The following is a 26,401-nucleotide window of genomic DNA, read 5'->3' on the forward strand; positions in this document are numbered from 1 at the left end:
GCGGGGCTGCGACTGCTCTCTGCCAACGTGCGCCAGCTGCACCAGGCGCTGACCGCGCTGCTGAGCGAGGCGGAGCGGGAGCAGTTCACGCACTGCCTGAACGCTTACCACGCGCGCCGCAACGTCTTCGACCTGGTGCGCACCCTGCGCGTGCTGCTGGACAGCCCGGTCAAGCGGCGCCTGCTGCCCATGCTTCGTCTGGTCATCCCGCGCTCCGACCAGCTGCTCTTCGACCAATACACGGCCGAGGGCCTCTACCTGCCCGCCACCACCCCCTACAGGCAGCCCGCCTGGGGCGGCCCCGATGGCTCCGGGCCCGGGGAGGTGCGCCTGGTGAGTTTGCGGCGTGCCAAGGCCCACGAGGGCTTGGGCTTCAGCATCCGTGGGGGCTCGGAGCATGGCGTGGGCATCTACGTGTCTCTGGTGGAACCAGGCTCTCTAGCTGAGAAGGAAGGACTGCGGGTCGGGGACCAGATTCTGCGCGTCAACGACAAATCCCTGGCCCGGGTGACCCACGCGGAGGCCGTCAAGGTAGGGCTGTGGTTTGGAGAGGAGTCTGGGGCAGAGTATGGACAGAGTGGCACAGCTTTTTCAGTAATTCCATGCTGTGTGTCCTTAGGCGAATCACTTGGCCTTTCTGGGCCTTTTTTTTTTTTTTAACTTTAAAACAGGAATGTATAGCTTACAGAGCAAATAGCTGTCAGGCATTGGGAACGTAGTTTTGCACAGACAGACCCTTGCCTTCGTGAGGCTTAAAGGCTAGTGTAGGCGATAGTATCAAATACTTGAGCAAATGTATGGTTACGATGTATGAAAAGGGCTGTGGATTCTTACGAGCAATAAAAGAGATAAAATCTCTGCTTGGCATCATTAGGTGGCCTTTGCTGCTGCCATTCTGTGGGTGTTTTTTTCCCTGAAAGAAAGTTTTGTTAGCTCTTAAGTGGCCCGAGGAGGCCGTTTGTGTGATCCACAGTGCCCTGGCTTGACGCCGCTGTTTTTGGAACAGGCTGTGTATCCTGAAGCAAGTCATTTGCCCTCTCAGGACCTCTTATTCTCCACATGGAAAATCGGGCCACTGGACCAAATAAGCGGTCCCTAACCTTTTTGGAAATGAGACTCCTGCCTGAATGTCAAAAATAAATTCCCCAGCCCCTGAGAGTATTTGTCCTCTCTGCCATCTGTTAATTGAGAAATACAACCTCATGACAACAAGCTTCCAGGGATTTAATCATGCTTCTTAAAGGAGTGTGTGTGCTCACTGATCTCACAGCCCAGGGCTACTGAAAACCAGCTGGAGTATGATGGATAGTGTTGGGTCCAGGGTGGATTCATGGATCCTTTGCAGGCATTTTTCCCCCTTTCCCCTTCCCCCACCTCGTTTGTGTACAAGAAGTGAAGAGTTGGGGGGAAAAGGGACAATAACACATGCTCTGCTCCTGCAGAGAAATGCTTCTCAGGGGGTTGGACTGTTCTGTAAAACACCCCCCTGCCCCTGTTCCCCACCAGCGCAGGTGTTTTGAACTCCAGCTGAGGGCCTGCTGGCTGCTGGGAAACTCCTAGGCAGCCGAGGCCCATGGCTACTTCCTCCTGAGTGCCATTCAGTGACCTGTGTCCAGGTGAGTCTTGAGCCATCTCCCTGGCTGTGCACCTGATGTTGGCTTCCCTCATTTGCTTCCCAGCCCATCAGCCCCTTTGAAGGAAGCCCTTGAGGCTTTCTGAAACTTCTTTGCAGCTTCTGGAAAAAGGCCGATCGGTTTATACTGTTCCAGGGTGCAGTGGGCAAAGCTCGTTGTGAGTTTCCATGCAACAATTCCTCTTCCCCCTCTATCAATCTTTTCCCTTTGTTTAGCATTCCATATATTTATAAAGAATTAGTCCATTAGCATTGGCCTTAAAAGGTCTGGAGTTCCCAGATGATAAATTTATGCACTAAAGATACTTGATGTAAATGATCATTTATAAATGTGGATTCAATTTTAGTGGCAATTTGAAAAGACTTGGGTAACTTAACGGTCACAAGGTGATAAGGTGATAGGCTTTGGAAAGACTGTCAGTTACCTTGGGCATTCAAAACGCAGAGTGTCCCTTCCATTTGCACCCCAGACTCAGCCATGCCGTAAGGGTCAAGCTGCTTGGCTTTGAGTTTCAGTTTACCAGCAGTGCTCCCGGCCTGCCACCCCTGCCCTCCCCCACCACCATTTCATTGATCCCTCTCCAGATCTTCTCTCTGAACCTCCCTCAACAACACCATGGTGCTGTTAAACTGTGACTCAGAGCAGCACCAGCCTTTAGCTTGTTTATTTACTCTTGCTGCTTCCAGAGTAAAACCTAAACTCTCCATGTCATAGTTTTTGAAGCCTGAGAATAAACCCTTGCCAGCAAGGGAGAGGTTGATAGGAGCAGAGCTGTCCTTGAAGTGTGGGAGCCTGTGGCGCAGGAGCCTGTGTGAGCTGAGTGGCTCTGTCTCTTTACTGTCATTTTCCCAACAGAAGTGGCTACATTGGCAAAATGAGCTCTTGCCCCAGGGTCACCCCTCTTCCAGCCGTGGCGGGACACATAACCTGCCTGGCATGGACCCCTTTGGACCCTTCAGAAGCAACGGGTAAAATGATGGCTGCTTTGTGTTGCATTAACCCCAGGGGAAAAAGAGGACAGACTTTTCTTTGGTGGGTGGAATTTAAAACGGAGGAGGCGGAACTTAGTTCCTGAGGCCATGGCACTCCTCGTGTACTTTCAGGGACAGTTTAAAAGAACACCTGGAGAACTGTTGACACATTTCCACAAAATTAAGAGCGAAAAGCCTCTTAACTGAGAGCCAGAAGAGGCCCCAGCTTTTCTACTAGGCACAGACTGCCCTTAACCAGCATTTCTCCATGGAGAGCCGTTCTTTGTAAACTGCAGTGCTGCGAGTCACCATGTTAGGGATTTTATGGTAAAGGTATATTACTGTTAACTGGACTTCACACTTCATTCAAATTTCACCAATTTTTCTGCCTGTGTCCTTATTTTGTTCTAGGATACCACACTGCATTTAGTAGAAGATGTGTTTTCAGTCTTAACAATCTTTATTTTTTTCCTGCTATGGAAGGTGGTTTGAGGGGGAGGAGATCCTCTGAGCTTCCCAAACAGAGAGATTCAGTGTGTGCGTGTGTAATAAAAATTAAATGAAATTAAATTAAATTTTAGGAATCAAGTTACCTAAGAGTTTATGAATAAAGGAGCGTTGCAGCTTTTTAAAGAGTGGGTCCAGCAAAGTTTTTTCCACTTCTCTTTCTGATAAATCAAGCATCCATTGTTACCTGAAGCAGTTCAGTGAGGATTTGATACTGTATCCATTGGGGCTTCCACCCCTCTCTTGAAACCCACTTGAGGAATCAGCAGTGACAGGCCCAGATAAGGCAAGTCATGTACTATTTGCAATTATGTTGAAATGTTTGAGTTTTGAAAAAATATCTTGAATGAACAGGAGCCAAACTAATAATAATAAAAAAGTAGACCTTTCAAAGGTTTTCAGCCAAATGTGCTTGATACATTGGCCAAAGAGTCCACAGACTAGGGATGCTGCCTTAGGCCCTGCTGCATACTTCCTGTGTGACCTTGGGCAAGTCACCGACCATCTCTGCATTCCAGGGTGGATGGGCCGGGAGCTGTCCAAGATCCCTTCCAGCTTAGACAGTCTGCAATTTGCTTGGTATGTGCTACACAGAAGGCATTTAGAATGTCTAATCTGATGTTTTCTTGTTCTTTTGAAATGGCTTTCATTTAAGGCAGAATAAGGAAAGTTGGCTAAGGATTGGGAGATGAGGATCTTGGCACTCTTGCGTAGCATCCTACTAAATCAGGAAATTGATGGGTTATACATTGTACTGACGAGAGCTGGACTGCTGTCTCTTGACCCATGAACACCAACCCTGGTGCTATTCCGGAGCAAATGAGGAAACAGTAGGATTCTGGCACAAACAGCACTGCCCTGGGAGCATTGAAAATCAAATTCACTTGCTCACTTGCCTTCTGAATCTCCTGGTTACATGGGTAGCGGAACGCAGGGTATCCGGGTACTGCTGAGATATGTACATATATGTGTGTGTTTCATCTCAATAAAAATTGCACAGTAGGTGCTTCCTTATGGCCTCAGCACTCCTATGGGTAAATTCAAGGAGCATATTAGAATTCAAGGAGCATATTAGAATTAAAATATTCCAGAAGTTAAGAACTGTTGCCGGTACTTTCATTTAATTAGGGTGATCGCACCCTCCCTCCCTTTGCATAATAACCTGGAAAGAATCTGTCCATATTAATATAAGACATTATATCTGGTCCAGTATGTTCTAAATGACACAGTTGTCCTTTTCCCATTGTGCATGGTTAGCTGAAGCCGTTACAAATTATTACCACTTCCAACTTTGTGTCTGAAATGTAACTTCTCCCCCTGGTCTCGTTCCTGTGTCCAGTTTGGAAACCGTGGCTCCATGGCGTGCACAGACTTTCCTCTGGCCCTGCTTTCACTCTTGGGTCCTATGAGTCCTGCCAGCAATGACATGTGGAAAAGCTCACTTATTAATAAGCCCATTACTGAGTAGATTTGTGGCTGCTGCATATCCAGAGTGTGATGCAGTACATTGAGAGGGTCCATGTCTTTAATTTAGTCTTGTATATTTAGTTGGCTCAAGCTGAGGCTCAAGGTTTTAGAAAATTATGATGCCTAGCTAGGACAAAATCCTCCTTCATCTGGTTATTTACTCTTTAAATCAAAGAAGCATTTTGTAGGGTGGAAGAGAATGCCCTTAAAAAAAATCGGTATTTTTATAGAAAATTCTTGCCTCCTGACTTGAATCTGGACATGAAGGAGATACAGAACCACACCAGCACTAGTGTCTTGTTTTCCTGTTGTTCCCTCTGCTGACAAACCCAGCATTGTTTATTACTTGCCATCAATTCATCATTTGGATGGAGCTGCAAAGATAAGTGTGATCCTTTAACCCCCCGACCGATTGGATTGTGTGTATGTTGCTGCTTCCCAACTCTGCCTGCCTTCAGCCGCACTCACGGTACACAGCCTGCCTGCACCTGTCAGTGCCTGCAGCCCCTCACTCATGTGCCTGTCTGCTCAAGCTTGAAGCACATGTACAGTCTTCTCAGAATCATAATCCCCCCTCCATCCTGCAAAGGGCTTTGCACCGAAGCAGGCGTTCATAGGGGATTAGGCTCCAACTGGCGATTTCTAGCAAGGTTGTTTTATGACCTGGAAGGGAAGCCTTTGGTTTACCCTTTTCAGGGACCCCAGACTAATCCTCAGCCAGGACCAGAGAATCTTGATTAGAAAGAATGACATTAAATGGCCGTAGGTGTCTGGAGGCTGAAATACAAATCTCAAAACTGACTTCTTCTTTTTTAAACTGCTGAGGAAGAATCTGATATTAACTCTGAACTCACACAGACTTCTAATTGTGCCCCAGGGTAGGGGTGATTTTTTAGATTTCTGTGCTGCTGACAATGGCCTTTTACTTTTAAAGCCTGGCAAGCAGAAAGGGTGCAGAGAATGGGAATCACTCTCTCTCCATTCTTTTTCCGTGCATTCCTGGTGTCAGCTGCAGGAAGCAGCATCATGGGGCCAGTGCACTTGTGGTTATTTATTTTTCAATAGACTATTTATTAAAGCAGTTTTAAGTTCACAGCAAAATTGAGCAGAAGATACAGAAATTTCCCATATAGTGGACACATGCTAACCACCCCCATTATCAACAATTGATGAACCTACATTGACACATCATTGTCACCTAGAGTATGTAGTTTGCATTGCACTTGCACTATAACTTTACTTTATTGGAAGCCTGTTGGGAACAGGGGAGACTGACATTAATGAGTACCTACTATGTGCTGGGTGCTTTATCCCTCCTGTTCCCTTTAACCTTCCCCAGGGGAGCAGGCAGGCAAGGAGTGTCATGCTCAAGGAGGTGGAACTGGGGAGCTCAAGGTCCCCATTGGATTTAGGAGCAAGTGGCCTCCCTGCCTGGACCCCAGCCCAAAGGTTTTGTAGTCAGCCTCCTGGAAGACAATGCCAGCCAGTCCCCTTACTAGAAAGCATGGCAGATGTCACATTTTGTACTTGACATTTGAGGGCCTTTTAAGAACCAACCAGAGACTTCACTTTACTAAGTTGGCGGCGGGGGTTGGGGGGTGCTGTCTGAGACCTACATATCAAGGGAGAGTGGTGTATTTCAGCCTATTCCATCGTCGGGTAGAGACATGCATCCATGCATTCTCTGAGCAGTGCTTACCACACACAGGCCTGTGGCTGATACTTGGACATCAGAGATGAACAGGACATGACATCTTGGGGGATATAGACCCATCCATGGCCGCAAGTCACCCAGCATTTAAAGTGCTGTGACATTCTCACGCTTCTGCATCCCTGTCACCCTCTCTGAAGTAGTACACCCACCTGCCCACTCCTGTATCCTTTTACCTGGCTTTAGTGTCCTGCAGCCCATTTGTCACTACTAAAAGGACATTTCTTTATGTCTGTTTATGGTCTGCCTCCCCCGTTACAAGTTTGCTCCAGGATAACCAAGATTTGATCTGCCTTGCTCATTCACGCATCCCCAGCTCCCGGCACACAGTAGGTGCTTTAATAAATAAATGAATATTTGCTGAATGAATGGAATGATCTTGCTCCTAATCCAGCACTAGTGAGTTCAGAATTCCCCAGCTCCTGAGAGTGAGATCTGAAGGAAGTCTGTGTATGCCAGCGTTGTGGGTGATAGACAAAAACACTGAAAAAAGCCACAGGCTCTAGTGTGTGTTTTACCCCCAAGCTGGGTGTGTGGCCGTGGGCAGGTCACGTGACGTCTCTGAACCTTAGTCTTCAGAGCTGTGAAATGGGCATAACTACCTCCCACCTGCCTCCTTCTCAGGTGGCTGTGGGGATCAAATGACTACTAGGTGTGGCAACATTTGGAACCCTCTGCTATTCGAGTGTAAGGCCTTTAAAAAAAATGTGGTCTGTGCCTGGATACTCAACGACTTTTCTCATCCCCTGAAGCCCAGAGCCACCCTACGAGACCCTTTCAGCTAGTTCATTTGTCACTTTGCTCTTAATTTTCAAACCACATTCCCAGAAGTGGGTTATTTCAGCAGCCTGATTGTGTCTTTGATTCCAAAATAGAATCATTTATGCATTCTGAAGCAATCAATGAACCAATTTTGGGTGAGATATATCTTCTGGCTTTTGGGTTTCTTTCTTTCTTTCTTTAAAAAAAAAAACAAAAAAAAAATTGTTCAGGTTTCTAGAAGCCCAGCATTTTGGGTGAAGGCCAAGTTTCCAGTAACCACACATATGCTTAAAAGCTGCTTTATTCTCTGAGCATGCATAAATGGATTTATTTTTTCTTTCTTTTCAGTCCCAGCACCTTTGCCTCCTTCCCCGTTTGAGAATTTGTATTCCTTTTGCTAAATTGGCTGTGGCTTTGCTTCAGTTAGCAGCCAGTTTCGTCATGATTTTTTTTCTCTCCACCTGAGTTTCCTAATATCAGCATCCTCTCAACTCTGAATGCAAAGCAAATAGATCAGCCTTCCATAAACAAGCCCCCAAATGTCCTCTTTCCTGGATTCTAAAGCTGTAGGCTGTGGGGAAGAACAGAGTAAAGTGATATTAAAAATGGTATTCCCAAATACCCGGGTATTAGAGCCTTAGAAGTGGTAATTTACAATGTTAGCTTGCTTAAGAATTAACAAACTGCCCAGGCAAGCCTTAACCATGCTAAGGTTTGGGAAACACTGTCTTCCTTTAGGATTCCTCCATCCCCAACACTGTTTATCCCCTTAAAGACTTGACCAGAGAGGTGAACTTTCCTGTCCCCATACTTAACTATTTTGCAGCAAGATTCCACTTGTGCATGGTCAACTGATATACTAGAGAATCTAAGGAAGGGAAGTATGTACCCAAGAGGTTAGAGATGGGTTTTGGAGATGGACCTGGGTTCATCTGACAGTGTAACTTGGCTGTGACCTTGGGCAGGACCCTTTGCCTTTCTGTTACTCAGCTATCCTACCACCAAACCTGGCCCATAGTCCTCACAAACATGTCATTGTTGCTGTTGAACACCAAAAGTCTGAAAAATATGGCAGGGGAGGTCCTGCTGCAAGCATTGTAATGAAAAATGGTATGGACAGCCTTCGCTTATCTTTGAAAGTCTTCTGTTATGCCTGCTTAGTTTTTTATTTGTTTGGTTGGTTGGTTGGTTGGATTTTTTAGGTGCCATTGGAAGAAAATACTGGACTCAGGGCCCATGTGATCCACTGTAGCTGTTTGAATTGCAGAGTCATTTACTAAATGTAGTCAATATCCCCACGTAGACAAAGTTTCTTTAAAAATGTAATTGCTCCTATCTGGCTTTTGGCATCGGCATTTTTGCTTTATAGCAGTAATAAAGCCCGGTGGTTGAACAGAATTATGTGTCCCCCCCACCATCCCTTCTGATTCTCTGTGAGGCCTTATAACAATGTGGGTGGCATACCAGACAGTTGCATGACCCAGAGTGTGACAGCATTGTCCCCTGGATCGGCTGCATCCATAACTTTGTTTCCCAGCAACCTTCCCTGATGGCCTCCCCAGAGACCCTGGTGAGGTGGGAGAGGAGGTGGCTGTTTTTAGAGCCCATTAAAGCAATTAATGCAGGTGAAATTGGTGATTTGATAACATGGGCTTCTGCACTTAAAAAAAAACCCTGTAATTTATTTAACTACATCTGAAAAGGTGTACTAAGTCTCATTAAGAGGTTTCTGATTAAGAAAAGAAACGTGGTCCAGCTTTCAGAAATGAACCTCCCATGTGGATAGGAAAACTTTGAAAGTCAAGGGAGGGATTTTCCTTCTGCCATGTCCATCCTCCTGTCCCTAGACAGAGGAGTGGCATCCTTTGTAGTGTTTGGACCCAGTGTACCCTTTTCCTTTTCTTCATCTCTTTCCTTCTGCCTCCCTCCTCTTTCTCTTTAGTGAACCATACATTTCTCCCAAATTTTCCCCAACTCTTGAGCCCCTCTCCTCCTGCAAGTCCTTCCAATCCTGACATTTTTAAGTCTGCTTCGCAGGTCCACATACATGTACAGCTGTTCCTCAAATTCCTCTTTCCCCAGATGTCTGCATTTCTACCCATCTTCTAGCCTTGTTGTCTCTGCACAGGATCTGTGCCTCCTTTTAGTGTATTTATCTATTTTTTAATTGCCTACTCATGGTGCTTTCTTTCGCCCTTAAATCATGGATATTTCCCCTGCTCTTGTTCCCCACTTTCTCCCACTTGAGGATTGCATCAGCCCCAGGGAGGCTGGGCTCTCCAGGCTTTACTTCTCTCCAGCACTTCTTAGACCACACCTCTTTCTTCCCCATCACCACCATCGCCACCAGGACTGCCGAACTGCAGTAGCCTCCTGGCCAGCTTGTCTGTCTCCTGTCTTGCTCGTCTGCCCACCAGTCTGATGTCCATCCTGGTGACAGGGTGCACTCTCTAAATATGTATTTCATCAAGCTGTGCCCTGCCTACAACCCTGCTCTTGAGCTGGGAGCCTGCAGGGCAGACGCCAAACTCCTCAACCTCATGTTTGGGCTGCCCGTGCTCTGATCTTTACCTACAGACAGTCCTGTTCGCCAAGTTGTGTCCACTTGTGGCCAAGTAAGCAACATACCCTCCTCTGAAGTAAGGCTTTGATTCTCTCCAGCTATTGACGACCACTGATCCTGTTAGCTGCAGCCTCAGTACATCCTCTCCAGAGGACCTGCCTGCTCACCTCTGCCACTGTCCCTATTTCCAGGAGCCTGCTCTTCCCTCCTGAACCCCTCAGCCTTTCTCACTTCTGTCATGACACAGATAATGCATTTCTTGGTGTTTTCTTTGTTGCTCATTGTATGATAATAACCTTTGATAGAGGGCTTAGAATGAGCCAGACACTGTTTTCAGTGTATGTGTATAAACTCACTTAAGCCTCATAATCACCCTGTGAAGTTCAAGGTAGGTATCATTTTCATCACTTTGTTTTCCAAAACCGCCAAGTGTTTGTCACTTGCCAGCCATCCCAAAGGTGGAAAGTGGCAGAGCTAGGATTTACACCTAGGTGTTGTTGACTTGAGGGATTGCATCTTTGCCCCAACAGCAGGGAGAAGGGATGCCCCGCAGTGCTCGAGCCTGAGCTCCGAAGCCTTGGGTTTCCAAGCCTGGCTCTACCACTTTCTAGCTGTGGGGCCTTGAATCAGCTGCCTAACTTCTCTGATTCTCAGATTCCTCTTCAATGACATTGTGATGGGAATAATAGTAAAATAGCAGACAAGTTACTTACCTTCTCTGTTCAGGTTTCCTTATCTCTAAAATGGGGATACTGATGGTTATGCAGATAATGTATTAAAGCACTGGGTGCATCCGTTGGTCTGAACATTTGATGATCCTTTACCATGTTCAAACTGCTGTGTTGGGATCTGTTTTCCTAACAGATGCTGCTCTTCCTGGCAATGTAGAAGGTACAAAACAGATAACACACACAAGATGCTTACAGTACTTAGTGCACTAAAAAATATCACCACCGTTGGCAGTCTTCTGTGACATCACAAGCTCTCTGTGGGTTTCACATAAATCCCCCACTGACACTTCACCATACCCTCCGGGAGAGGACTCTGAGAATTGGAAGAGGAGGTAACCCGTCACGGGCACACGGTCAGGGGTGGCGGGACTAGGATTTGAATCCAGGTATTCCAGCCTCTAAAGTGCATGCTCATTGCCAGGGCTCTTGGCTGGCTGCTAACAGAGAAGCAAGGCATACAGCCCAGCATGGTGCTGGCAAGAGCAGGAGTTCAGTAAATAATGCGTTTCCTCCCTGAGTTTTTCCTTGTGGAAATGGCTTTGTAGCTATTTGATGAGAAAACCTAGGTTGCGGCTGCTCTGTTCTCTCCTGGGCACACTGTATGCATTTTATTGACTAGATTTCAGGGACAGAGGTGGCATTGGGCACTTTTTCCTTTTTTTTTTTTTTCTTTTTCTTCTCTCTTATCTCTCTCACCATGCCTTGACCTTTGTCAGGTTTTTATTTTGTACGTTGTGTGTGGAAATTCCCTGTTAGATAACTGAGACTTCAGTTCAACCCCCATTAGAATAAACTGGTGACTTGTGAAATTATCTCATTGAATGGTGGAGTCTCTGAATTCTTCCACACTGCCAGATCAGCACACTTCAAGGATGAGAGCAGGGTCTCTCCTGGGCCTCATGTCAAAGGCTGGTGGTCATCAACTCTGCTGTCACAGACTGGACAAGTTAAAGGGGCATTTTGTTTGGTCATAGGAAATGTGGAATAGAGGAATTTGTCTAGGCTCTTAAAATATGTTTCTTCCCCACTTCTCCTTTTTTTTTTTTTTTTTTAAAGAGATAGGGTCTTATTCTTTTGGCCAGGCTGGAGTGCAGTGGTGCGATAATAGCTCACTGCAGCTTTGAACTCCTGGGCTCAAGTGATCTGCTTGCCTCAGCCTTCCAAGTAGCTGGGATTACAGGTGTGCACCACGACACCTGGCTAATTATGTTTATTTTTGGTAGAGATGAGGTCTCACTATGTTGCCCAGGCTGGTCTCAAACTCCTGGGCTCAAGCAATTCTCCTACCTCGGCCTCTCAAAACACTGGGATTATAGGCGTGAGCCACTGTGCCCGGCCTCTTTATTTTAATTACCTAACATATATGGACTTAATTGTTTTTCTTTTTTTTGAGACAGGGCCTTGCTCTGTCACCCAGGCTGGAGTGCCCTGGTGTGATCCTGGCTCACTGCAGCCTTAACTTTCCAAGCTCAAGCAATTCTCCTGCCTCAGCCTCCCGAGTCGCTGGGACTACAGGCTTGCGCCATGATGCCCAGCATGGTGTGTATATATATTTTTGTGTGTGTGTATTTTTTTTTTTCTTTTGTAGAGATGGGATTTCACTGTGTTGTGCAGATGGGTCTTGAGCTCCTGGGCTCAAGCAATCCACCCACCTCTGCCGCCCAAAGTGCTGGGACTACAGGTGTGAGCCACCACGCTGAGCCTGGACTTAATTTTTAAAACTTGAAAACTTCGGAAAAACACCAAAAGATGCTCCCCAAATCAGTAATAATTGTACCACTCACCTACCCAGAAATAATCACTATTGACAATTAGAGTACTCTGTGTGCATCTGTGTATGCATTTATATTGGGAATTCTCCTCAAAGCTGCCATTCTGCGCATCGTTATCTAGCCTACTCGTTACACCAAGCGATGCGTGATGACTGTGTTGCCACCTTGATAAATGTTTCTACCGTGTGATTTTTAATGATTGCATAATATATCGTAGTGAAGAGGTACATGATTTATTTAACTAATTTCTTCTTGTTAGACAGTTTGTTTTTTAATATTATCCATATTGCTGCTTTAAACATCCTCGCACATTCATCTTTAGGCACATTTCTAATAATTCCTTGGGCTGTCTTTCTAGAGGTGGCATTGGCTCGGGGGAGAGGTGCAATTTTAAAGCTTCTGATTAACTGTTGCCAGACTGCCCCGGGAAGGAATTTGTTTTGTATATTCCATCCCACCAGCGTTTAACAGCACTGGACGCTCTTCATTTTTCTCCAGCCATGCCAACACTGGGTATTGTATTTCTTTTCCATTTTTGCCAGTCTGGTAGACAAAAAGGTATCTTGTTTTAATTTACATAACTTTTTTTTTTTTTTTGAGACGGAGTCTCGCTCTGTCGCCCGGGCTGGAGTGCAGTGGCCGGATCTCAGCTCACTGCAAGCTCCGCCTCCCGGGTTTACGCCATTCTCCTGCCTCAGCCTCCCGAGTAGCTGGGACTACAGGCGCCCGCCACCTCGCCCGGCTAGATTTTTGTATTTTTTAGTAGAGATGGGGTTTCACCGTGTTAGCCAGGATGGTCTCGATCTCCTGACCTCGTGATCCACCCGTCTCGGCCTCCCAAAGTGCTGGGATTACAGGCTTGAGCAGCCGTGCCCAGCCTAATTTACATAACTTAAATAGTGAAGTTAAACTCTTTTTTTTTTTTCAAATTACAAAGCTACTTTTAATACTTTGGGGTGAGCGCCACAGGAATAAAAAACACTGGAAAGGGGTAACTTGTCGCCCGTGGGAGTGACCCAGGAGGAGAGAGGCCACCTTATGAGGGAAGGAAGCATAAAAGGGACTTGCTGCAGACTCAGGGCAAAGGGAAGCCATCAGGGCTGGGACTTGTGGGCCCTGCAGGAGGAGACATGGGCGTGGTGGGACTGGCTCCAGGCACTCAGGGGAAGGGCGAGAGGGTTGGACACGAAGCACAAAGCTACTTGGGTTCCTGCTGCTTCTCGTTTGCCTTTTTCTGCTTCTGCTGCATGATCTCCAAGTCCCTCTGCTTGCGGGTGGCAGCAGAAAGCCCATCATCTCCGTGCTGTCCATTAACCGAGGTGCGCTCTGCTATTTCATACTCTTCTGGCAGGGAGCTCTCACTGGTTACCACAGGTCATGGTAATGGCAGCGGCTCCGACCTGCCTCCATTACATCCCCTCATTCAGTCCCACATTGCAGTGAAGTTAAACCCTTTTACATGTTTATTGTGTGTGTGTTCATGTATTTACACGTATATATTTCGTGCATAACTGATTGATATCCTATGCCCATTTATCACAAGAGTTTTACATTTTAGTGTCATCATGTCTATCATTATTTTTCAGACATCGGCTGAGTAGGTTTTTAGGAAATGGTTGATTCATTCACCTTGAATTCAGATGTTTCATCTGAGCTTGAATTAAATTGGAAGCCCATCACCTTTTCAACTGAGAATTGTCAGAAAGTGATGAGGCTCAGGGATATCAAGAGTCTGGGAGGAGACTAAATCCCATTAACGTATCTATCCATGAACTGAGAAAACGATATGGATATAAACAGATATTCCTGATGGATCTCTTTGCTTCAAACATCGATCCCAGACAACAAAATGCTCCATTGCAAACCCATTGGGGTTCATCTTGACTGAATATATTTATGACTCTGAGGATCTTGTTTTCCTTAAAGAAAAAAAAGAATAAACAGACAAAACTTAAAAGAACATTTATGAATCAATTTACTTAAATTATAACAGACTAAAAGCCAGGCTTTGAGGATAATTGAAGAATTGCATTAAAAAGGAATCAATATCTTTCTGGAATTTGTTCTGTCCTCATGAGTTGTTTTGCAAAGCGGTGGACAGCCTATCTGTCACTTTCTTGCAAATTTCTTGTAGCATTATCCCCAAGGTCAGGATTTTATCCCTCTCTTTGAAGGTTTATGTTTTTTCTTTTCACACAGCCTTAACTCACCCAGACATTTAGAAGCAATGACAGTGGAGAGCAGGGACTTTAAAATGTCAGGTCTTTCTTCCAGCCTCTGAGATCCCGGTGTTCCCAGCATGGGAGCAAAGGTTTCCTTCTGCATCCTCACACTGAACCCTTGGAGAAGGTCAAACTCTTGAAGAAAAGAGGGTGGAAGGAATGAACAGTTGGTTTTTATATCTTTTTTAAAAAAACCTTTTCTTTAAATGTTCTTCTTTCCTTAAATACTCTCCTATCCAGCTGTAAGTTTTTAAAAACCTACTTCGTGAGGCCCAAATTAAAGGCATATTTAAATAGCATTAAAGAAAACCAGAAAAGGGGAGAAGACACCCACGTTCCCATCCTTCTAACTGGACATTATGCATTTCTCTGCCGTCTCCCCTGGCCTTTATCCCTGTGTATTCACATTTCCTCAGTTGTCGAATCACCTGCTTCCTTGCATTTCTGTTTTGACATATGTTGTCATGTTGTTTAATGATCCTTATGTTGAGCTGCATTTCAGGGGTGGGGTCTTGGATGGGTTCACACCAATGCTCTGTGGTCCACTCGATTTACCCTGGGATGCAGCAGTTCAAGGAAGCGAGGTGGCTGCACAGAGCCGGAGCAGATGGGCCATGTCATGGCATGGCTGTATCGCAGGTCCTGGCTCCCTGATGAGCACACAGATGTTGAGGATGCTACTGTAAAGCTACAATTCTTTGAGAAACAGAATTCTTACCACACCACTGCCCAGTTATGTCATCATTCCAAGATAATATAAGAATAACAATTTTTGGACTTTCATTTAGGAGAATGTTTACAAATGACATGTGTTCTTAGACCAAACTCAGTAGCTTCAGAGCCTTTCTATAGAGTGGAGGGAGAGAGGTAAGAGAAGAAAGCAGAATATTGCCCAGGCATCTGTAAAAAGGATCTCCATCTCCAGCTGCGTAGAAAAGGTATCTAATTCTAGAAACGTGCTTAGATTTTAGTGTTTATTCACTTGGCAGTGGTTTTATTGAGCATCTACCATGTGAGTGGTGTAGTTTAACACCCTCTTTAAACTTTACATATCTCATTTGCTTATTTGCTAATGCATTTATAATTAAGATTCTTACTTAAGTCAAAAGTAATTGAGTGAGTTAACCTGAAAAACACTTCATTAAAAAGGTAGAGGAATCAGAAGTGATCTTGGAAAGTGCGTGCATGTGTGTGTGTGTGTGTGTGTGTGTGTGTGGTGCCTTTGATAGGAACAGTATATTGAAATTGAATTCTGAGCCCTCTGGCAACCAAGGCAAAAGGAGAAATTAATGGATTATTTCCATTCTACTAGAGAAATCATTGGTAACTTCAGGAGAGGTAAATTTCTTTATTGGTGTTCAATTGCAAGAAGAAAGCATCTTTCATTTCTTCACTGTTGCTTTATGTGAATCTCTTACTATGTCCTATGTTTTCTACTTATTGAAACATCTCTGATCAAGCCAGAACAATTTCTTGCCTTCCTGGTCAACTGAGAAGGGTGTAGATAATAAAATAATCATTTGCATAAGTAAGTATGTTGAGATATGTACTTTCAGGGACAGAGCATCATGTGCAAAGGCCTGAAGTGGAAAAAAGCTTGGAGTACTTGATCCTGTAAGAAAGCTCAGGTGGCAGGGCAGGAGATAAGGCTGGCCAGGCACCAGGGCCAGGCACACAGGCTCAAGATGCACTGTGGAGAGTTTTATAGCAGAAGCAATGGGGAGAGTTTGGGGCAAGGAAGGGCCAGAGTCCACTTATGTTTTATAAGGATCCTCTGGTTGCTCTACAGTGACTGGGCTGAGAGAAGAGGCTGGGAAGCTGTTACCATTAGTGGTCCCTGTAAGAGGTAATTAACACAGATAAAAATGGTGCAGATGGAAGGAGCTTGGAAGACAGAGTGCTAATTAGGGTTTTACTTTCTCATGACATTAAAATATGCTACTGGGGCAGAGTCCGCATCACCAATTTCTGTCCTCCCTCAAAGCAGGGCTAAATGGGAAGGGACTTTCCAGTCCGTGTGGCTGGACCCAGCACCTGCTCCGGGTTCAAGACCCTAAAGGACTTTCTCTTGTTTACATCCTGTGAGGCCCACGTCCTTTTTAAAAACCCTCCCCTGTCTGTCTTGGGCCAAGGTGTAGGATTGGCCTGGTGTTTAAGGGGGTGTGAACCCCCTTAAACTGCTGGTGAGAGGGCAGTGGAGAGAAGCAGGGAGAGGGGCATGAATATGGAAAGTTCAGGATCCAGATCCAAGCCCTGCCTTTTGTCTTCTGTGACCGTGCATAGACACTTCACCACCTAGAATCGCTTTCCTCATCTGTGCAGTGGGAAGAATAAAACATGACATCATCGCTGTAATTTTGCTGTTACTAATGCTACCCACTATTTGCCGAACACCTCCTGTGCACCCTGCCCAGTGCAAGATGCTTTGTGCACGTTTTCTGATTGGTCCTCATTCAGTTTACATGACAACTCCATGAGCATAGGTGTTATGGCCCCTTTTAATGAGTGGGAACGCTGAGGCCAGAGAGGTTAAGTGACTTGTCTGAAGTCTCATGGCTAGGAAGGGGTTGAACACTGTTTGAGAATGGCTTTCTAGCAACTGTACCTTCAGGGAAAACCCTCTGAGGGAGTCTGCACCCTGAGACACCACCAGGTGACCCTTTTCATTTTGGTGCTTTGCAATGTTTTAGGGCCCAAGGTTTAGCCCCCAGATGATTGGAAGATAGAGCCAAGATTCGCCTAAACTGGGAGCTTTTTGGAACCTGTGGAAGAAAACACGAAGGAGGGTGGATCTCTGCACCAGAGTGAGCACTGCCTTGGGAGAAGGACATTGCAAAGCCTCCACCCAGCCCCATCCACATTGTCGGGGGAATTCAGGTCCTCTGTAGGCCAAGATGGTGTAGTGCTTCCCCCTGCAGGTAGATACAGGAACTACAACAGGGATAAGGCATGCCCCAGGGGACACCCTGGCAAAGAAATGTGATTGATTGTCCATGAATAAAGACGCACTGCCTATGGCTTCAGGAATTCCATTTTTCTCTAGTTTAGGGAATTAGATGCATGTATACTCCAAGATGGCACATGCAGGGATGTTCATCGCAGGTGATGTTGCTAGCAAAAAATGAGAAACAGCCTAAATGTCCACTGATAGGAGAATGAGAATTCAGTAGTGATGAGTCCCTTCCGGGGAATGGGATGGAGTGTGGGAAGAGGTGAGCTTTATGCCATTGAACTGGTAAGGAAAGACCTTCAAAATACATTTTTGGCGGAAAAAATATGGAGCAGAAAGTGTTCAGTTGTGAGTTGATTTATGTAATCCGATGATAAGCTTGTATATATATATGTGTGTGTTTATAAAGCACGAGAGCAAGTCAGGAAGGACAGACATCAACACATATCAGTCGTCACCATGGGTGGTGGGCTGAGACTTCCACTATGGGTTCTGGGTACTGAGTTCTTTACAGGAATAATACCTTTTTGTTGTTGTTGTTATCTCTTACCTATGTTCCAGGTGCTAAACACTTTGTATATGTATATATTAACTAATTTAATCATCAGAACTACCCTGTGAGATAGTACCTCTGTTCTCTCTCTTTTTTTTTTTTTTTTTGCCTGGGAAGCTGGGGCACAGATCGGTTAAGTAACTTGCCCAAGGTTACTGTTGGCAGGTGGCAGAGCTAGGATGGAATTTCTACAGCCTAACTCCAGGGCTATGGCTCTTAACCACGCTTTCTTCACTTGTCTCTCCAAATTTCATGTGTATCTAAGGTGTCTATGCTCACATTAAGTGTGGTCTGCCTGACTACTGATCTGAAAGAGCACTGGTCTTTCTGTGTCCTAATTTGAACAGATTTCTGGGGGCTCTCTGGCTTATAGAATATTAAATATCTTGTTCAATGAACAAATGAATGGACGGTTGGCTAAACGAATGAGAAGGAGCAGGGAGAGGTTCTAAAGGAAACAGAACATGTAATGTGCCTCAAGGAACTTGTCTTGTAGTCTTAAAGACAAGACCACAAATGTGACTCAGAGCCTGTGGTATTGATGGCAGCACAGTCACAGAAGTGTGCTGGATGCTCTTGGAGGAAAGAGTCAGCCACAATCTGGGAAGCCTTTCTGGAGGTCGTGGGAAAGGAACTGAGTGTTGAAGGCAGAGCAGATGTGAGGAAATGTGGATTAAAGAAGGATGTTTCTTAAAAAGAGGAAAGTTGGGGGACACATGTGTTTGTGTCCATATAGATTCGAGGTTTAGAGAATTCCTGGGGCCTGTGTTTGGGAGAAGGAGCTGGCAGACTCCGGAAGGAAATTGGCATGCATTTAGTACCTACCGTGTGCTAGGTACTGTATTCTCAGTTTACAGTGTCTTAAATCTTTACAACAGTTGCTTTTAATTTTATTATTATTTTGAAATAGAATCTCACCATGTTGCCCAGGCTGGAGTGCAGTGGCTCAATCATAGCTCACCGTAGTCTCGATCTCTTGGGCTCAAGCAAACCTCCCACCCCAGCCTCCTGAGTAGCTAGGACTACAGATGCACACCATTATGCCTGGATAATTTTAAATTTTTTTGTAGAGGTGGGGTCTCACCATGTTGTCCAGGCTGCTCTTGAACTCCTGGCCTCAAATAATCCTCCTGTCTCTGTCCCCCAAAGTGCTGGGATTGCAGGCCTGAGCTGCTGTGCCCAAACAACAATTGGTATTTATATATTTATTTATTTAGAGACGGAGTCTTGCTCTAGCTCAGGCTGGAGTGTAGTGGTGCAGTCTTGGCTCACGGCAACATCTACCTCCTGGGGTCAAGCAAAGTTCTTTTGTCTCAGCCTCCTGAGTAGCTGAGATTACAGGCACCTGCCACCATGCCTGGCTAAGTTTTTGTATTTTTAGTAGAGATAGGGTTTCACCATGTTGGCCAGGCTGGTCTTGAACTCCTGATTTCAGGTGATCTGCCCGCCTTGGCCTCCCAAAGTGCTGGGATTACAGGCATGAGCTATTGCGCCTGACCAGCAATTGCTTTTTAAGTGTAGAAACAGGCACAGAGAATTTAGGTAATTTGCTCAGTGTCACACAGCAAGTCGTCTGCAGAGCCAACACCGTTGTGCAGTGTGTCTGAACACACAAAGCCCCAGCTAGGCAAGGTGGGGCTGGGAAGAGCAGGCATGCATCATTTTTTCCTCCCTTCTGGGTCACTAACCTGGGTCTTAGACCAGCTCTCCTTCCTGTGGTTAAGTCTCTGTTTCTGAAAAGAGAAAACCTTGCCCTTTGAGGTCTGCACCCTGAAATAAGCTGGGTGACTCATCATTACATGTCCTTGCTTGAGACTTTTCTGGAACACCTCTGTTGCACATGCTCCTCAGCACAGTGATCTGATAGTCTTGTGACCTTGAGGTCCACCCCATGCTTGCCTTTGGTGCATGGTTTTGAACACAGACGCATATGCGTGTCTGCCGTGTTAACACATCCCATTAGTCCCCCTACACTGTGACCCTCTCCAGTCTATTTCTTACTCCTATGTTAAGCAGAGAATCATGTCAGCCTGGTCTATGAATTTGGGGTTTCAGAGTTGGCTCCAAAGAGCTGAGTGAGGCAAATTTGCCTCCTGAGAGCATTAATCCAAGTAGCAAGTTATTAAGTTTGAAGACATACACATGTAATTTACATTTCCATAATCATAGCGTGCTGCCGGAATAGTCATCTAGTGATGGATAGTATCTTAGTCGTGCCAACTGCTGGGTCAGATTGAGATTTCTCTATGATCTGAGTTAGTGGAACGCCCCAGGGTCAAGTTTCACCAGTAAACACGTGATAACGAGCGTGGGAACACAGCACTCTAATGACCATCCCTGCATGCGGTGGGCTGTCCCCAGATCTCGCAATTTTCCTTTTCAGCCATAGCTCATTGAATTCCTCAGTGATAGGCATTGTGCTAATAGGGCTCCTCTAAGTAAAGAGAAAGGAGAATGGTGATCTTCGTTTTGCAGGAGAGAAGACAGGAGAACAGAGAGGTTTGGTAACTTGTGTGAGGTGGCACAGCTAATAGGCCATTGATTCAGGAAGACTGGTGGATCCTGCGGAGCCGTCATGGCTAGAGAGGGGTGTGGTTGATGGAGAGTCACCAACATGCAGATGGATGTGTTGGATGTGACTTACCACCTGCAGGCAGCTTCCTACAAAGAGCAAGGACACAGCCATGGCCTCGCTGGAGGCGCAGCCCTCTGGCCTTCAAGTCCTTTCAAAGTCTCCTGCTGCTGCTGATAGTGCTGAGTTGGAGTGTCCATCCTGCCACAATTGAGATACTCCAATTGTCCTTCTGATGTTTCCTTAAACCCTGTGGAACCTCAGAGCCCCCAAGCTCTGGATCTGGTTCAGTGACGTGGTAGTAACACCAACCAGCACAGTTCAAGTGCTCACTGCTGGGATGGAAGAAACTGAGGACAGTTTTCCCGGTCCAGAAGTCAGGTGCCTGGTAGGCGCAACCCTCAGCCTGCCTGGAGTCTATCCCTGGGTGTCCCAGAGCCCCTGATCTCTCTACTTTAATGACCTGTGACCACCATGAGAGCAAATACAGTCTTTCCTTCTAAATATAGCCCTGAATCAGAAAGACATAGAAGTTTAACTTGGGACAGGATCTTAACAAACAGGTCCAACCTGCTCATTGCCAGAGGGCAAAACCAAGGCCTAGCAAGGGGAGAAGTAACCCTAGGACAGCCACCAAGCTGGTGGCACAACAGGGACCTGCTGGGTCTCTGTCTTACAGGCTCAAGCTCTGCTGCCTAAGGCTGTGTGCTCTGTAGGCTGCTCTGGTGAGAGAAGTAAAATGAATGGTCTGGTGCACCTAACTGTGGGTGAGGACCTCGTGATCCCCCAGGTGGCCTGAGCCTCAGGGATCAAGGTAGCAATGGTGGGTGAGTTTGAAAGGCTGGTAGAGTGGCTACAGGGGAGAAAGCATTACCAGCCTTGTTAGGAAATAACTCTCCTGTTTAATGATGCCCTTTAAAATAAGCAAGCAATGGTTTGTAGAAATGGCGACAAGAAGGCAGTAGGAGCAGAGACCGTCCCCTTCCCCTTCCCTGCATGACCCACACACATTTTAGTGTCATTAAACAGCAATGAATGGAGCTGTTCCTGCAGGATTCTGATGGCCACTGCACCAAGGCCATATCCCAAGAGCCTGCGTAGATGTTGAAAGCTTCTCTCAGGAATCTTGTTTATCATCAGTTTTGCCAGAAATATAAAAAAGCAGTAGAGGATGATGATATTCTTGCTCTCCAAGACCCACAAAAAGCCCATATTTATCCCCAAAGAATAGTCATTATGAGAGGTAGATGAATGGTCTACGCTTGAGTGGCTGGCTGAGTTTCTAATCTCAGAGTCCTGTGATGGGGAAACTGAGGTGCAGAGGGCAAGGAGGCCCAGGGCTGGCCTCCTGCGTCCTGGGCTGTGCCTCTTGTACTCCTGAACCTTATGTGTCCCTTCCCATCTTGGGGCTTCAGGGTCCCCTTCTGTAAAATACCAGAGGTGGGCAGCCTGTGGGAGACTCAGTGACTTGGCCCAGGCCCTCTCCAGCACTGGCTCTCCATGGTGTTCTCATCAAGGGCATTAACCTCCTCTCTGTTCTCAAGGTTGCTGCTGGCCTATTTATAGAACTGACCAAGAGGATTCTACTGTTGCCAGCGATAAAGAATACAAATGATGCTCTGCGCATTGTTCTTTATTCTTTCCTTCACTTTTTTTTTTTTTTTTAAACTCCTTGGTCAGTGTTTTGCTCCCGCATGGTTTTCGATCTCCATGCAGACATGCTAGGGGAGAGGGGAGTGGGCTGTCATTTGCTGAGCTCCTACTGTGTGGCCAAGAAGGCTCTGAACTTTATGCACGTTGCCTCATTTAACCTGCGCTGCCCTGGGAGGTGGGCATTGTCTTTCTCCGCAGTTCACACGTGCTGCTTTGCAAGGGGAAGCAGCTGGCCCAAGGACTCTCCACTGGCAAGCCGTGGACGTGCGACTGGAATCCCATTTTCTCTGTCTCCACAATCCACGTGTGATTTTTCCACTTTCACTCCTCTGTTCCTGACCCGAACATAACCTTCCAGACTAGATATGGGTGTAGGAGGATGCCTGTGGATGTTAATGGTTTCTTTTGGGGGCAATATTTACCTTCTTAATCAGGCAGTCTTTTTTCGGGATCTACTGTGTGCCGGATGATACTTAATCTCTCACCAGGCTGCAAGCATCATTGAGGACCTACTGTGCACCAGATGATGCCTTGTCTCTCACCAGGCATGTGTCATGAAGACCTTCGATGGACCTGGCTATGCTCTGCTCTTCACTATGTGCAAGTTTCATGAGGACCTACTGTGTGCAGGACAATGCTATGGCTTTGTCACCAGGCCCAAGTGTCATAAGGACTACTGTGTGCCAGGCGATACCTTGTCTCTCACGAGGCGTATGTCATGAAAACCTATTGTGTACCAGGCAATGATGAGGCTCAAGTGTCATGAGGACCTACTGTGTGCCAGGCTGTGCCTTGTTCCTCACCAGGCATAAGTGTCATGAGGACCTGATGTATGCTGGGTGATGCCTTGTTTCTCACCAGGTTGCAGCCTGTTATGAGGATAGACCCACTTTGTTTCCTCTAGGCTTGGCACACAGTAGGCATTTGGTCAGCCCTTGTTGAATGAATGCTGTAGTGTAGTGTTGCAGTCTGTCTAGGAAGGAGCAGAGAAGGAGGCAGGCCAGGTGGAACAGCACTGGAGCAGGGAGCTGTGCCCTCATGGAAGAGGGAGCAGGGGGTAGAGACGAGAGGAAGAGGAAAGAGGGGTTAGGAAGACAGGGGCCATAGAAGACGTGGTGGCCTCAGAGGCTTCTGCTGACACCTCCTGTGCCCTGAACCACTTTCCACTTTGCTCTGGGACAAGTCCACTTGGTCTCAGGCTTTCTCTATCCCACCTCTTCACCTTAGCAGGGATTTCATTTTCCCGACTGTTCCGCCAGGGGAGCCCTGGGGAGTGCTAAAAGAGTACTGTAAATCTTACCCTGCTCATCTTCACAAAAATCTTTTTTAAAAGCAGAATTTTGGAGAGACGCCATCCTTGTTATCCTGCCACTGGAGACTGGCATTTAGCTGTAGAATTGAGGGCCTGGGTGCCTCTTGGCTCACCCTTCCTATGCTGAGACAGGCTCAAATGTCAGAGAGTTGCCTCTTCCTGCAGGCCTTGCCTAGCCAGGGCTCCCTCCTGTCTTTGAAAGCTCAGCCCAGGGTCTGGTTTGTCTGTTGAGGGTGCTGGGGAGTCGGTAGAGCTCTATGTGAAAATTGGGGCAAAGCTTGGGGGACACAGCTAAGTGTCCACCCCTCTTCTTAGGCATGTTATTTTTTTTCTTTGATATTGAAAGCAATGTGACCTCATTGTGGAACATTTGGAAAATATTGAGAAACAGGAAGAGCAAAATAATAACCACCCATAATCCTCCCACCCAGAGAGAAGCATTGCTAGCATCTTGGCACATTACTTCTCAGTTTTGTTTCATTTTGTTTTTCCCGTATAATTTTTCTCTTAATATAACTGACTTCTTACTGTAAGACATGATTTATAGCATTTTAACCCCACTTAACATTAAAATATATCACATTTCCATGGCATTACAACCTTTGTAAATAGGATTTCAATGGCAGCATAAAATTTCAGTATGTGTGAATTCTGTCATTTATTCAAACAGCCAGATGGTGCTGCCATAACAAAATACCATAGACTGGTTGGCTTTAGCAATAGACATTTAATTTCTCACAGTTCTGAAGTCCAGAAGTCTGTGATCAGGGCATCATTGTTCTCAGGTTCTGGTGAGGGACCACTTTCAGAGTTGAAAACTTCCATCTTCTCACTGAGTCCCCACATGGAAGAGAGACCAGAACTCTCTCTCTCTTTCTACAAAGCTACTGATCCCATCGTGAGGGTCCCACCATCATGGCATCCTCTAACTCCGGTTACCCCTAAAGGCCTCATCTCCAAAGTACCATCACATTGAGGATAGGGCTTCGGCATATGGATCTGGAGGGAAACACATCCAATCCCTAACACAGGCTGTGTTTATTATTAATCCTAGTGCTTAGTGAGTGGCTCCTTGGGTCAATGTCTTCATCTCAGCTGTAGGCGCCTTGTGGTAAAGCAATATGGCAGACCTCAGATTCCACCCCAAGCTGTGGAGTTTGGGCTTACCTCTCCTCACGGTGGTTCCGTCTGAAGACTAGAAAATGTGCAATAAAGGTGGTGTTCCTCACTCAGAATTAGTTGCTATAAAAAAGGAACTTCTTTTTTTTTAATCAATTTTTTTTTTTGACATGGAGTCTCACTCTGTTGCCCAGGCTGGAGTGCAGTGGCACGATCTCAGCTCACTGCAACCTCCACCTCCCGGGTTCAAGCGGTTCTCTTTCCTCAGCCTGCAGAGTAGCTGGGATTATAGGTGCCCGCCACCACACCCAGTTAACTTTTGTATTTTTAGTAGAGACAGGATTTTGACATGTTGGCCAGGGTGGTTTTGAACTCCTGGTCTCAGGTGATCTGCCTGCCTCGGCCTCCCGAAGTGCTGGGATTACAGGCGTGAGCCACCATGCCCGGCTGAGAAAGGAACTTCTTACTCACTGTGTGGGCAGGCAGTTTCCCTCCATTTCTTCATCTGACAAATGAGATCCCCCTTCCCCTCTGTGATTCCCCTCCCCCATTGGAGTTCATTAGGATTTCCTGAGATAATGCATATCAGGTGCAGCACAGAGTGGCTGACACAAGCCCTTTATAAATGTTAAGCATTGCTATTACCATTGCTTTTATTTGTCGACCCTTTTGCTTGGTATTTTATCGGGTCCCCAAGATGACACCCGGATTCAGTGGTTCTCTAGAAAGGCTAACAGGATTCAGCTTATGGTTGTGCCTGTGGCTAGGGTTTACTACATCCAAAGGATACAGAGCAAAATGAGCATGGGGAAAAGGTGTGTTGGGCAGAGTCCAGAGGAGACCAGGCACAGGCTTCCACGGGTCCCCTCCGTTTGAGTTCCACAGAACACAATAATTCCTCCAGCATCGAATGGTGACAAAGGTGTGGAATGTTGCCTATCAGGGGAGCTCATTAGAGAGCACTCACAGTTTTTATTGGGGGCTGGTGACATAGACCCTGTCTGCTTGTCCCCAACTTCCAGACTCCCAGGAGGAAAGCAGGTTAAGCATAAACCACACTGTTTACACACCGTCTAAGCACATGAGCCACATTTCTCAATTAGGGAATAGTGGGATACTCCCCAAATCCAAGTTCCCAGATGCCAGCCAAAGGCCGGCCTTGCAAACGAGCCTTCGTGAGGATAGCAGTCTCAGGCCTGCGACGCAAACTCCTCTGCAGAGGTCTCCTAATATATCATGTTTATTGCATTTGGACCACTTCAGGATAGAGGTGGGACAGATGTTCTTGTTTTCATAGGACAAAATCGAGGGCTAGAGAAGGAAAGGGACTTCGGGGCTGGCCTCTTCTTCCACGTGGGGCTCCTGAGAAAAACCCAGGTCTGGACCGGGGAGGGTGTTCTTCCACACCCCCGGCAACTCCCTTCCTCTGACCTGTGTGTCCCTCTCTCCCTAGGCTCTGAAGGGCTCCAAGAAACTGGTGCTGTCTGTGTACTCAGCAGGGCGCATCCCTGGGGGCTACGTCACCAACCACATCTACACCTGGGTGGACCCGCAGGGCCGCAGCATCTCCCCGCCCTCGGGCCTGCCCCAGCCCCACGGCGGTGCCCTGAGGCAGCAGGAGGGTGACCGGAGGAGCACCCTGCACCTCCTGCAAGGAGGGGATGAGAAAAAGGTGAGTGGGGTGGGGAAAGGAGGCCAGCCTCTCAGACGCCGTATTCTCCCTCCAAACCCAGAACAGCAAAGCTGCTTGGAGGCTGCAAGAAGAGGTTGGTTCTGTCCAGGCTCTGTCTTCCCTCAGAGTCCGTACTGAAGGGTGGTGTCTTTTCTTTCCTTTTCTTTTTGACCTGTGTAGTGTATGTTATGATACAGGCTAAGCTGCCACAATAAAAGCGCTCAAATACT

At 46.5% G+C, this 26,401-nt stretch overlaps 1 protein-coding gene across 1 annotated transcript; it reads left to right on the forward strand.

Moving 5' to 3' along the window:
- LOC105517542 (whirlin-like) lies at positions 1-26,401 on the forward strand. The gene is made up of 2 exons (XM_011950089.1): positions 1-531; positions 25,953-26,401. The coding sequence occupies exons 1-2, from the start codon at positions 190-192 to the stop codon at positions 26,307-26,309; spliced, it is 699 nt and encodes a 232-aa protein (XP_011805479.1). The 5' UTR covers positions 1-189; the 3' UTR covers positions 26,310-26,401.

The sequence above is a fragment of the Colobus angolensis genome, unplaced genomic scaffold, assembly GCF_000951035.1.
Source record: "Colobus angolensis palliatus isolate OR3802 unplaced genomic scaffold, Cang.pa_1.0 Scaffold301, whole genome shotgun sequence".
NCBI lineage: Eukaryota > Metazoa > Chordata > Mammalia > Primates > Cercopithecidae > Colobus > Colobus angolensis.

Coding starts and splice junctions, on each gene's coding strand:
- LOC105517542 (XM_011950089.1), top strand. CDS start 190: ATGCTTCGTCTGGTCATCCCGCGCTCCGACCAGCTGCTCTTCGACCAA. Junction 532..25,952: donor CCCACGCGGAGGCCGTCAAG/GTAGGGCTGTGG, acceptor CTCTCTCCCTAG/GCTCTGAAGGGCTCCAAGAA.